Source organism: Anastrepha ludens, chromosome 3, assembly GCF_028408465.1.
Source record: "Anastrepha ludens isolate Willacy chromosome 3, idAnaLude1.1, whole genome shotgun sequence".
Lineage (NCBI taxonomy): Eukaryota > Metazoa > Arthropoda > Insecta > Diptera > Tephritidae > Anastrepha > Anastrepha ludens.
In genome coordinates this window covers 79439833-79453034 of record NC_071499.1, presented here as the reverse complement: position 1 = coordinate 79453034, position 13202 = coordinate 79439833, and the positions used below count along the sequence as shown (strand labels likewise).

The 13202-nt window shown below is 37.0% G+C and overlaps 1 protein-coding gene across 1 annotated transcript; it reads left to right on the top strand.

Moving 5' to 3' along the window:
• The first annotated feature begins 240 nt into the window (after positions 1-240).
• On the top strand, positions 241-4556 carry LOC128858275 (uncharacterized). Its single transcript, XM_054094425.1, has 4 exons — positions 241-667; positions 736-904; positions 3663-3980; positions 4049-4556. Exons 1-4 carry the CDS (start codon positions 309-311, stop codon positions 4460-4462), a joined length of 1260 nt encoding a protein of 419 aa, XP_053950400.1. The 5' UTR covers positions 241-308; the 3' UTR covers positions 4463-4556.
• The last annotated feature ends 8646 nt before the right edge of the window (positions 4557-13202 follow it).

Below are 13202 nucleotides of genomic sequence, written 5' to 3'. Positions count from 1 at the left end.
TGTTACGTCGGCGATTTATTCAAGCATTGTAGCTACATACGTCGCATTAGCTTTGATTAGAAATGTCAATCAATTGGAGCATATCCACTTGAACTCTGAATATCGGTCGAAATGCTTAAAGACGGTTCATTAATTGAAACCAATTAAACTGTTATGGGAATGCAGTCGGCATTCTCTTTAATGCGCAAACTTTTAAAATCTGCAATCACAAACAGCTTTGTATTAAAAGGAATTGAAAATGTGAAATAGGCAATAGTTCTGATAAAATAGTGGTCGAGTGAAGTTACTGCAATATTATTGAGTAAAAAATGGCCACCTTTGCGATCGGTGAAATACCCAACTACTTCAATACAGAGTTCTTCAAGAGAACTTTGGAGAATGGTCTACGTACAGGTGATCTTAAAATTCTAGGAATATCCATAGAGAATCTAACAATGGGTGGCGAAAATTATTGCAGTAATATATATCGTGCAATCATCAAATACAAAAGTGTCGAGGATCAGCAACACGAGCAGACAGTTATAATAAAAAATATGCCAAAACAAAAGCAAGGTGTGCTTAGTCGTTTGAATATCTATCGAAAGGAGACAATTTTCTATTTGGATATTAAGCCCAAAGTGGAAGCGCTTATGTGGTACTTAGGTGAGCCATGGAATCTGGCCGCGCGGTAATATTAGCGCTAAAATTACTGTAATACTTATGTTCAAATAAATGGATGAGATTTCCCCTTTGCAGACACTTTCATTCAACCACCGAACCAGAACAGAACATTGTGTTTGAGGATTTGAGTGTACGGGGATTTACGTTGGAGAGCCGCCAAGCTGGGCTTGACTTAGGACATGCGCGAATTGTTATGAAGAAATTGGGAGAATATCATGCACTTACCATGGTGATGGCGGAGAGGGTAATTAAATAATACAATTTTAATTATTATATACACTTCGCTGTTTGAACATCGCGTGCAGAAATTTAATTTCAATCAAAACGATTAATTGCACTGTGTGACAAAAAACAAAATCTTCAGGAACCTTTATAAAGACCTAACACCAGTTGTAGGTTAGTAAAACTAAGAAAAATGTTATGGCAGACACTTTGCATCACCCACAAAATTTCATGGAATATTCATCTGTAGAACCTTCGCACATAGCTCAATAGGAAAGTGGAGTTGAGGTTGCACAGACTACATGACTCCGTACTTTAATTGGGAGAGAAGGTTTCGTACTAAAATTGAAGGGAAGGGATGGCACAAAGGCATGAAGCCAGATGACTTTTTACGTCTGTACAGACAGCTCTAAAACTTTAGACGGAGTAGGAGCGGGCATTTACTGCTCAAAACTAGGGATAAGGCAGCCTATCAAGCTGCCAGACCACAGCAGTATTTTCCAAGCGGAAGTTTTTGCTGTGGGGAAAGCCACGGAGCTAGCCTACACAAGAACTAGAAAGAACTCAACAATTAATATATAGGTCGACAGTCCAAAAATGTTCAACTGTTGCTGTTAGACTACCTTTTTAACAAGAGAACGACATACCAAAACCGCTAAATACTAATATATATACAATAAAATGGACGACTACATGAAAAACTAGTGGAAGTTAGGTGGACTAATTTGACCACATGCAAAACAGTAAACGTTATGTGTAGGACTAACGACAAAAAACTGACTCAATTCATACTTTCGCTCTCACGAAAGGACTGCAGAACTATTGTAGGTATGCTAACATTTCATTATCAATTGGCTACACATACGTACAAGATAGAGATTGCTAACATGGACAAATGCAGAAAGGATGTTGAGGACACTTTAGAACACCTATTGTGTGTATGCCCGGCATTGTTAAAAACGCGTTTAAAATGCCTGGAAGCTCCATTGTTTGAGGGTCTGGAGGACGTATCAAAAGCGGATCTCCCAGCTCTGCTTAGATTCGCCAAGACCGCTGACATCCTACATGATGTCTACTTTCAGTATTCATAGAGGTCGGTCTCCGTGTTGTATCGCTAGGGGCCAAAAGGTGTATTCGTGGCTTATTGCCAACCAGGGTAACCTAATCGAACATTGTCGTGAAAGTAATTTTAATACTGTGCAGAATGAAAATTGACAATATTACGTAAATTTTGAGATTTTAAGGCACGCTCAAGCACTTCAAATTTTGCTCATTGTGGGGTTGATAGTTTACTAACCTGAGCAAGGTTTGGTTATGCTACAAAAAGACCAACAACTGTATTAAGAAGGTCCCCTGAATTTGCCTAAGATTAACCTACTGTGAAATTTTAATTTTTCAAGCGAGCGTTTAAAAACACAGCCAGCCATACCATATCGATAGATCGCGCCATTCACCAAATTTCCACAATTTGTAAGCATAGTTCTAGCGTTTAATGATTCTTAATGACGTGCCAAACCTAACTGCGCCGAAATATACATAAACACAATTTGCTACTCTCAGCTGACAAACTATGCATAGTTATCGATAGTTCTCATGCTGTTCGTAAAAATACCCGATACAAGGGGGCGCGAAATTAATCATTAAATTTTCTTTTTAAATAATTTTTTTACTAAATAAATAAATGATTTTGAATGATGGAAGCCTTTAGGTTGGCCTTTCCACGCAATTTCGACGTGAGCGTTAAAGATCGAACGAGCGAAGGGGCACTGAAAAAAATTCGAAGATACTCAACTACAACAATTATTCGATGAAGACGCATGTCGGACCCTTGATGATTTGTCTAAAGAGTTGGATGTTGACAGATCAATTGTCGTTAAACGTTTGCATGCAATGGGAATGGTCCAGAAAGCAGGTAACTGGGTGCCACATCAATTGAAGAAGAGGGATATCGAGAGACGTTTGGTGACGCGTGAGATACTTCTTGAATGACAGAAAAGAAAAGGTTTTCTGCATCGCATCGTCACTGGCGATGGAGAATAGATCTATTATGATAACCCAGGCGTGGAAAAAGTTGGAGCCCACCAGGTGCACCAGGATCATCGACAGGAAAAAAAAATATTCGTGCTTCAAAGGTTATGTTGCGCATCTGGTGCGATCAGAAGGGTGTCATCTATTATGAACTCCTTAAACCATCTGAAACCATCACTGGCGATCGTTACCGACTGCAGCTAATGCGCTTGAGTCGAGATCTCAAAGAAAAGCGGTCGGAATGTGACGGTAGACATGACAAACTAATTTTGCTGCATAATAACGTCAGATCCCACGTTGCTAAATCGGTCCAGAAATATTTAGAGATACTGAATTGGGAAATCATGCTCCACCCAACGTATTTCCAAGCCAATGCACCTTCGGATTACCATCTGTTCCGCTCAATGCAATCAGCCCTTATTGGAGAGCGGTTCAGTTCTTACGAGAGCATCGCAAACTGGCTCAATGAACGGATCAAATCAAAAGAATTCGAATTTTTCATCAGAGAGATAGAGTAAGGTTGAAGCTTCCAATGACACATACGTAACATAATATGTATCACGTATTATTTATTTCATTGTTCAAATAATTCGCACTTTTGGCTAAGAAAGGGCGGAAACTCATTCCCATACCCAATACATAAAATCTTCTTTTTTATCACATATTAGAAAAAAGCTTATAAAAATCTCTTTAAATGTTTGTTATTTATTTATAAAGAAAATCTTCTATAAACCTTTAAATTTCCTTCTCAGGAACCTGATATAATCATCGATCATTACACTTTCGGCCTACTGAATATTGACTCAATCAAAGCGGATGCTTTCAAAGCACTATTTGGCGCGCAACTACTGAAACTCGCCACACTTATTAGTGAGTATCCCGATTTGGAAGCGATTTCAAAGAAACTGCTGAAATACTACGATCACTTCACGGAGCGTGTGCTCGAATCTATCTATCCATTAAGAGGTGAAGTGAATGTTCTCAATCATGGCGATCTGTGGGTTAACAATTTATTCTTCAAATACGACAGCAAATCATTGAAGTTCAGAGCTCCAAGTGAAGTACGATTTGTAAGTTTTACGTAGTTTGAAATGTTCCATAATGAATCGACTCTTAAAACTTTAATTATCACTTACAGATCGATTTTCAACTGTGTTATTATGGCAGCATTGCTTTCGATATTAATTATTTCTTGAATACCAGCGTTCAGTTGGATGTCTTGAAGAACGATCGTGAATCGCTAATTGAAACCTACTATGACAGCCTGATGAGGTCTCTCAAAGGTTTACCATACATGGCTCCACTACCCAAATTTACCGATGTTCTGCGTGAGATAGCGCAGCGTGAGGCTTTCGGCTTTTTCGTTGCGTTCGGCTTTTTCCCCCTAATGTCAATGTTTAGTATGGATTCACACGACAATTCATTGGAAAAGTTCTATGATGAGGAATTTGCGCGCCGCAAAATTGAATTAATGTTCCAGAGCAATCCACGTACCATGGAAACGCTGAAATATGCCTTAAAACGTTTCGATGATTTGAAAGTATTGGATTGAAAGGATTTTTAGATTTATTCTATTTTAAATCGCTGATTGAATACAATTAAATACAGATTAGTAAGTCTGTCCATACTTATACGTTTTTGTGTTCTCGTGTTTGTTTTAAATGGGCTTTGAATTAGTATACAGGCTGGTGTATTTTTAAAAGTTGAAAAGAATGAAAAAACTAAATTTTTTCGCTGTAGTATTGATTTATTAAAAATATTTATGGAACAAGATTTTATTAATGAGGCTGTCTTCGTAGAAACGCGTCCTGTTAACCTAGTTATCCAAGACTTTGGTGATGGTTTCTGGCTCCATCTCACGCATGTCTTGCTCGGTATTCAACTAAAGGAGCTGAATCGTGGCACTCTCACCCATTTATGGCACCTCACAAAAACAAGTTAAACAGCGTCAAACTGCAGCTTCGTTGTGACCAATTGACATCGACGAGATGACTGCTAACACGAATTTGGCGCTTAAGAAGTAAATTGTGATATGCGCTGCGTTGCACGGCGTGCCCTTCTGCTGAAACCAAACGTCATCCATGTCGATGTTTTCACTTTGTAGTCACGAAAAATGGTTTATAATGCCTCTGCAGCGCTCACCGTTGCTGAAATCGCATTTAAAGTAGCATTCTGAAAGCAAAATAGGCCACTAATGCCATTGCATTAAACTATTACACTCGAAGAATGCATTGGTTTCTCAGCGAGCACATGTGGATTTTCTTCTGGAGTTCTAATATTCGTCGATTTAACTACCACTAAAGTAAAGCTAACAAAAATAGTTTTACAAAAGACACGTTTAGATGTTGGTTTAAAATATTTAAAACATGTGAAAATTTAAATTCTTTCAGGTTTCATTATTTTTACTCAAAATATGGTTCTTAACAATTATATGGAAAAAAGGGCTTCATGAATGATAAACTATTAAGAACATCGAGATATCGATATTGAAGGTTGTTCAGCAACACAGTTTTTGGTCCAGTCCTTTTTCTATCCTCGACAGAAACAGTTTCTTGAAATTTGTTCATCAAACTTTGACTTTGTCGGTTCATTCGGACTATTATCTCGACATTATCACGAATTTTGCGATATGTTGTTCTTAAAGGTCGACCATCTTCATACTAAGTTTCACTCCCTTTAACGCGTTGTTCTACCGTGTAAAATTAAGCATCTGCCTACTTGACAAATGCCTAAGATGACATAACATAAAGGTATCGTCTAAAAATTATTCACTACTGACATCTAGGAGTCATTTTTGAAAAACCCTTTATTTACGTAACTCTAGGGTTAACATAGCCGCCTGCGCTTCGCCAGAAAAAATGATTTTGAATTATTTTCAAAAACGCGCTGTTGGGGCTACACGACATTGACTTTGAATATAAGTTTGCAGTAAGAGTAAAGCGATTCATTTCATTCCGTTGATACCGACTTTCTGGCAAGCGAAAAAGCGTTCATTATAAAAATAGCGTATGATTGAAACAACAAACATTGTATGGGTCACCCTGTGTGTATGTTTGTAATATTTTTCTACGATTAAACTTATTTATAAGTAGTTTTACTGATCAGGTAGTGTACATATTGTAATAATATCTTAGCTAAGCTGACTTATTACGCCTCACAGGCAGTGTCAACATATGAAGTATGCGAGAATAGTATCATAAAAACAATATGCAAAGTGCATTAAGTGAATAACTTATTCAAAGCAAACACAACCTTTAGGTAAGTATTAAACGTTAGATACTGTATAAAAACCGTAAAACATACGTAGTTTATTCAGAAATATATAATTATTTGAACGAACGAAATTGCGTGTAGAGTATTAATTCACAAGTGTTTTTGAGATAAATATTATTTTTAACTCCTCTAGCAAAAGACGTGTAATTATGTAATATGTATACAGATTTGTAGTTAAATCTTCAAATTAGCACGAATAGATATTTTATGTGCATATCCATCCACATGGAATGTATTAGGGTGGTCGAATATTGAAGCATTGAAGTATGGAATAATTTGACAAGAAATACCTAAAAGCTATTTTTATGCAATCCATTTATCTGCTTATAAATTAAAGTTTCAAAAATAAATTAAAATAATAAAATATGTATGTACGAGTATATACGTAAAATCGACGCCTTCGAACGACTCCTACGCAATGTTAAATTTAGTACCCATAGCCATCACGCAGGCAGAATTGCCGCTGCTCGTACCGCAATCAGACTGAGGCGTTGGGGTTATAGGCTCAACCTCACTTATAGGCACTCTGACACATTGAGTTCATCCCCCTGTCAACGGATGAGTGTAGGGCCTCGCTTATTCAAATCGGAACTTTCTCCACTCACATTCCATCAAGAGAAGAGTGGACAGGGGGCTACACTTGGAGACCTAGTGAACTTGTTCACGGATGGACCGAAGTTGGAAGGAAAGGTTGGTGGAGGAGTTTTTTGTGAGTAGCTCCCCATCAGTCTCAAATTCAGGCTACCAGATCACTGTTGTGTGTTCCAGGCAGACATAAACCTCATCTGGGTTCGTGGTCACAGCAACATCACGGGAAACTGTGAGGCGAATGAGCTGGCCAGACAAGGGACATGTGAGGTGATTTCCCCGCGAGGGACAGAATTGGGATCTCCCTGACTGCCTGCGGTCTGCTCCTGGATAGATGGGCTTCGCGCCAATTCATCGAGCGCTGGGCAAGTACACAAACTTGTAAGGTTGCGAAATCCTTCTGGCCACGTGTGGATCGGGGGCGCTCGGGTAAGCTTTTGAGGTTGACAAAATCTCAGCTCTCGAACCTTGTGGGTTTTCTCACAGAACACTATACGCGAGGAGTACATGCTGTGACACTTGGAATTACCTTGAGTTCGTTTTGCGTCGGATGTATGGAGGATGACGAAAAATCATCTCAGCACCTTCTCCTTAGTTGCCCTGCTCTGGCGGGGCTAGGCATCTTGGTTCTTACTTTTATGCTACGCCTGCTGATCTAGCTGGCGTTGACATTAAAGATTTGATGAACTTCATCAGCAGCATAAAGCGGTTGACGCAAACGTAGCACAGTCATCGTTCATAATCCACACACTATAAATCCATCCTTCTAAACATCCTACCACCACTTCTCCCCGCCCTCTTCTTTCATCCCATCGGTTTTCCGCTTCACAATGGTATCACAAAGGACGAATCCATTTATCTTCGTCTAAGTGTGCCCATTCCTTGGGCAAACATTCCAACCTAACCTAACCTTAAATCAGCTATTGTAGTAGTGCGATTGCTGATTCATTTCCTACTACGAAAACGAAGAATTCTTTTACTTGCGAACCAGCATTGATAACGTTATTAATGTCCGCCGTTCTCTCCCGGCGAACAAAAGCGCTCTTAATAAATCTCTGATTGGAGTGTTCAAAGATGTTCAAGAATTTGCGGACCTTTGCACTCAGATGTATGCGAGCTAGGCATATTGCAGTGAATAAAAATCCATTGTATCCACTTCAGCCTTGAAAGTAGTCGATGCAGTATCGACTGCTGGTAGCAGAGGGAGAGGTAGGTTTTATAATAAAGGGTCTTTCAAAAGTGGCGCCTAGTGGCAGTAGCCAATAATTCCTAGACCGTACTATTTTTATATCATCTTTGACTTCTGTCCAGTGGGCAGATGTACACTTTTCCACGATAGAACAACGCTTTAATATTATTGAAACTTATTACTGCTCGATCTATAGGAATAACATATATCGCAAAGTTCGTGATTTTTGGTGGAAATAATCGTACGAATGAGTAGGCAGTTCAAAGATTCTGTCAAAGATAAAAAAAGGATTGGCAGACCAAAAACTAAACGTATTGTTGAGAATATTTCTACTGTAGCGCAAAGTGTTACTGAATAACCTTCAATATCGATACCTCAACATTCTCAATAATTAGGCATTCAATGATGGACTGTTTGGCGGATTTTACCTATAGACGTTCTCATGGCGGACATTTAAATGATCTCATTTTTCACATATAATTCTTATAAATATAATTCTCCTCTTATATCCAGTAGAGAAGCATTTCGTTGTAAAAAGCAGTCCTCTCACCTTAATGTAAAAGTTAAGAAAATCAACGCTGATTTATTTGCATAAATCTCCCAAGCCTACGCACGTGTACCTAATTCGAATAATTTCTAGCACGCTAGCATTTTAACTTAAGGGGTAACACCACTCTACACGCGTAAAATAAACACGATTTTTAAAGAATTTTTTTGTGTAGAAAGAAAAGGAAAACAATCACTCTGATTTGGGAAGTTATTACTTATATACTAAAATACAAAACTACAAAGTTTGATCGAAAAATTTTACAAAATGGCGGCATTGGAGACATTTTTGTAATGTGGTTTCTCTTGAAGGAGCTCCGCGGCACGCAGCACAGAGGGTGCAAATTTTAATCTGGAACAAGGAAATTTTTTTTTCTTAATCTAGATAAGAATAGCTAGAGAAACACGTAGGGGATTTAAAAAATATTTATTTTTGTGGAATTAGCAAGCATTTGAAGGAAAATACTTTATTTTGGACTAAAAAAACGGCACTTAAATAATTATAACAATCGTTTAAATTAATCTATCGAAAATCCCCTACGCTCTTCTCTTAAGAAGGTTATTATACAGACGTAGTGAAAAACCTGATTAAAAATATTTAAAATTGTTTGAGTTATGCTGCGTGCCAATTTCAGAAAACGTGTTTTGAGAAAAACGCGTTTAAAGTTTGGAAATTTGGAGAAATCGTTAGGTAGCAGTCACTAAGGCTTGGTTAAAAGCTTAAAATATTTATGAAATAAACTTCGGTAACGTATAAAACTTTTTGTTCTGTATTTTAAAAGGTTCAAAGAATTTTTTAAGCTTATAAAAAAAAAATAAATTTTTTGAAATTTCTACAGTGGTGTTACCCCTTAATGTAAATTACAGTACATAACAGATATGAAGACTTTTTTTGGAATATTTTTTTTTTTTTAATTACTCTGTCAATTGGATATTGTTAGCATGATTCTTTGAAATGTGCCGATATTTTCGCAATTTCTCAGCGAATTTGCAAAATGTTTACCAAATTTGTAGTAACAACTAAAAATGGCTATGTATTAGACTACACAATTAAGCTTTAAATTGCACACAATTACTAATTGACAGTGGAAAGTGTTAATTTTGTTTGTGAAAAAATCGGCGTGAGAGGAGTGTAGAAAAAATTATTTTTAGAACGAATCTTCTTCTTTATTTGCAAATTCTCAATACAGAATGTAAGCGATCACAGTAATAAATTGTGCGTTAATTTTAATACAAATGTGATAAATAATTCTTTCTCCTTTTTTACATTTAACAAAACTATAAAATATTAGATATAATATTTTGGACTTTTTCCGCTGAGTTCTTTAACGAGATATTGCAGGTCATTAATTCTGTCAACCAATATTGTGGTGTCATCGGCAAATCGTATATTATTTATTTTTTCGCCGTTGACTTTTATTCCTAAGTTAACTAATGCCGAAGCTTCTTCAAATATATATTCCAAGTATAAATTGAAGAGCATTGATGATAAAACTCATCCTTGGCAGTCACATCATTTTGCAGTCTCACGTTCGCAGTTTGGCCGCAATACAAGTTGGAAATGCATCTTATTTCGAATGTATAGCAGAATTTATTAGTTTATAAAAAAAAATATTGAACTCTCCAAGTCCGTACAATCGAGTTTTGATAGCAACCTGACTTTGTTCAGAAAGAAAAGGAGAGCCACTAGCTAATTTCGCAAAGTTTAAGGAGATTGCAGCTACTGCTTATTGCAGCAATAGGCCCAAAAAGCAACTCAAAGATCGTTTTGACGGCTGGTAAATTAAATTAAATTACAAAAGTATTGTTTATTATAACACTTTCTTTATTATAGAATTTGTTTAAATTTACTCACCATAAATTTTGTTCGACATTGTCGTTTTATTTTTTCTTGTATTTGATTTTAATGATTTTGTCTATTGGTTTTCACTTGTGAGGTAACTAGACAGGTTTGGCCTAGAAGAAATGAGAACAGAACTAGACCGGCCTTCCATTACTGCAGTAATTCTTCTAATGACTTCTATCGCAACTATATGTAGGATCAAGGTGGACTGCGTTAAATGCTTTTTTTTGCCACTGTCGTGCTCGTGCCAAAACGCGACAACGCTGTCTAAACTCGTACTCTTTAAATGACTGGCAAGCATAGAATCCACCGTATTTCATTGTTTTCATCATCATCTTTTGGCTCTACAGCTTTTTGTGAGCTTTGGCCTGCTGCAGGTGGGACCTCCATACGTCTCGAACGCTTGCGACTTTTTTCCAGTTCGTTATCCTAAGTTTCTTGATGTCGTCCTCTAGTTAGTCTAGTTCCATCTTGTTCTCGGCCTTCCTCTTGATCTAGTGTTGAACGCTCTGGCTTCTACGATTTTCTTCTGCGCCCTCGTACCGTCCATTCTTGTAACGTGACACAGCCATCTTAACCGCTGCGCTTTGATGAAACGTATAACATTTTCGCCCTTTATCAGTTGATCTAGCTAGTCGTTCCATCTTATCCGCCACTCGCCGTGATCTTTGATTGCTCCGAAAATTCTTCTGAGTACTTTTCGTTCGAAGGCTTACAGTTTTGTTTTATCTGCTTCAATTAGCGTCCAGGACTCAGCTGCATAGCATAATACTGGTCTAATGATGGTTTTATACAGAGTCAATTCGCATTGTCTGTTTAGTAGTTTTCGTTAACGACGCATACGATCTGTTCGCTGCTAGAATTCTCTCATCGATGGTGAGGCTCATTGAATTGTCTCTACTCAGTTTGAAGCCTAAATAGGTAAAGGATTCAATTTCATTGTTTTAGAGAGCCCAAATTAGTTGCATCACAGTGGACCTCCAAGCCTAAGTGGACCCACTTGTAAAGAATTACATCCAACGTAAATTAAACTAACCTAACTTTAAACATAGTCTGACTTGATCATATAATTCAAAATTAGTTCTCTATATTTGGGATTCGTATGCCTTTCATGTCAAACTATTCGTATTCCTTCAAAACAAACGATTTCAATGTTCTCAATTTCAATATATACTTATGTATAAATACTTTGTTCGGTTTATCCAATACCCACTGCGCGTATGCCGGCAAATTAAGTTTGCCAATTACAATGCCATATTAAATAAACATTTAAACTTCAAAGCAAGATCTAAGGTGTCCGATTATACAGGGGGTGTGGTATTTATCCGTCAATCAATTATAATCCAAGCAGAAAGTGTACGTGATCATTCAGACAAATTGATATCGTATTTTGAAGAAGTTAATGCATGCACACGCTGTAGGAAACCTGCACTAGTGGAAAAAATGTTTAATTTAGCGTTCTTACGATTTCCCAATTTCGAACCATTCTGCAGTTGTGACATCGGTCTTCCAAATGTACCGATAGTAAAGGCAAAAAATCGCGTTCTTCGCACATTACGTCTGTGGAAGCCAGAATCGAGGTAGTGGCTATAAATTGACTACCCCTTCTAAACAAGTAAATTGCTGGTTCGTGTTTTGGATAAACGAAATTACCTTGCAAAGGGTCTTTCAAAAGTGACGTCTAGCACAATTCGTGATTTTTTGGTGGTAAATAATCGTCGGAATGAGTCGACAAGTTAAAGGTTGGTGGAAATATTTCAAGGCACTAGTTCTGTCGAGGAGCGAAAAAGCCAGATAGGCAGGCAGACCAAAAAATGGACGTTCTGTTGAGAATATTTCTGCTGTAGCGCAAAGCGTTGCTGAACAGGTTTTCATCAATTAAGTATTCAACAATCGACTGTTTGACGGATTTTTCCTGTAGCCGTGCTCATGGCTAACATTTAAATGATGTTATTATTCACAAATTATTGTTAAGAGCCGTATTTTGAATAGAAATAATGAAACCTATGCAGGTCTTTTGAAATACCCTTTATATTCTAGCTTCAATCCTTTATAAACTGAGAGCAGTTGAATCAATTTTTCAGAGATAAAATGCAACTATATGGCACTCGTGCTAAAAAAAAAAACAATTTATATTCTATATACATTTTTTATTTGAAAATTTTCGAGTAACGTAAAATTTGACAACTCAAACAAAAGTGGGACAGTTATGAAAATATAGAAATAAACTTATCTTTTCTCTTTGCATTAATTAGAGCTTGCAAACGCCTTAACATGGAGTCTACTATATCTTTTTTAACATTTCTTAGAATATTTTCTCAAATCTCCTCAATGGCGGCTTTTATAACATTTTTACCACAAATCTCCTGTTTTTGCAATTTCCTTTCCATGTGGGCCCACAAGTGGTCAATGGAATTGAGATCCAAACTCCGAGGAGGCTGAGGCAACAGCTCCTTCGGATAAAACTGTGACCTTCGAAACCAAATAAGATGAATTTCAATTCATCGGTTAAAATTACTTTATTCCAAGAATCACTCGGCTTGTTAATATAATTTTAAGCATACTTCAGCACTTCATACACTTTATTGCTTGAAAGCAGCGGCTTAAATGAATCATGTTATTTTGTTTTTGAATAACTGTTTTACTAAATAAAAAACAAAAAATGATTTTGAGTTATGGAAAGTTATTTATTTTGAACTTTACCCGCTTCATTGCTTGTCAGTTTGTATACTGCGGCTATCTAGTTTACAAGTGTCAAATATGATTGAAGTACATGAGTATGTACACCTACAATTGACGACTCTTTTAGAATTTCTTTTTTTTTATAATTTATTTATATATTCAACACTGTCG

What these genes read in the sequence shown, in the direction of transcription:
- LOC128858275 (XM_054094425.1), top strand. Translation starts at nt 309, where the DNA reads ATGGCCACCTTTGCGATCGGTGAAATACCCAACTACTTCAATACAGAG. An exon ending in CCATGGAATCTGGCCGCGCG is followed by an intron (nt 668 to 735) that starts GTAATATTAGCG and finishes TCCCCTTTGCAG; the next exon opens with ACACTTTCATTCAACCACCG. An exon ending in CCATGGTGATGGCGGAGAGG is followed by an intron (nt 905 to 3,662) that starts GTAATTAAATAA and finishes TTTCCTTCTCAG; the next exon opens with GAACCTGATATAATCATCGA.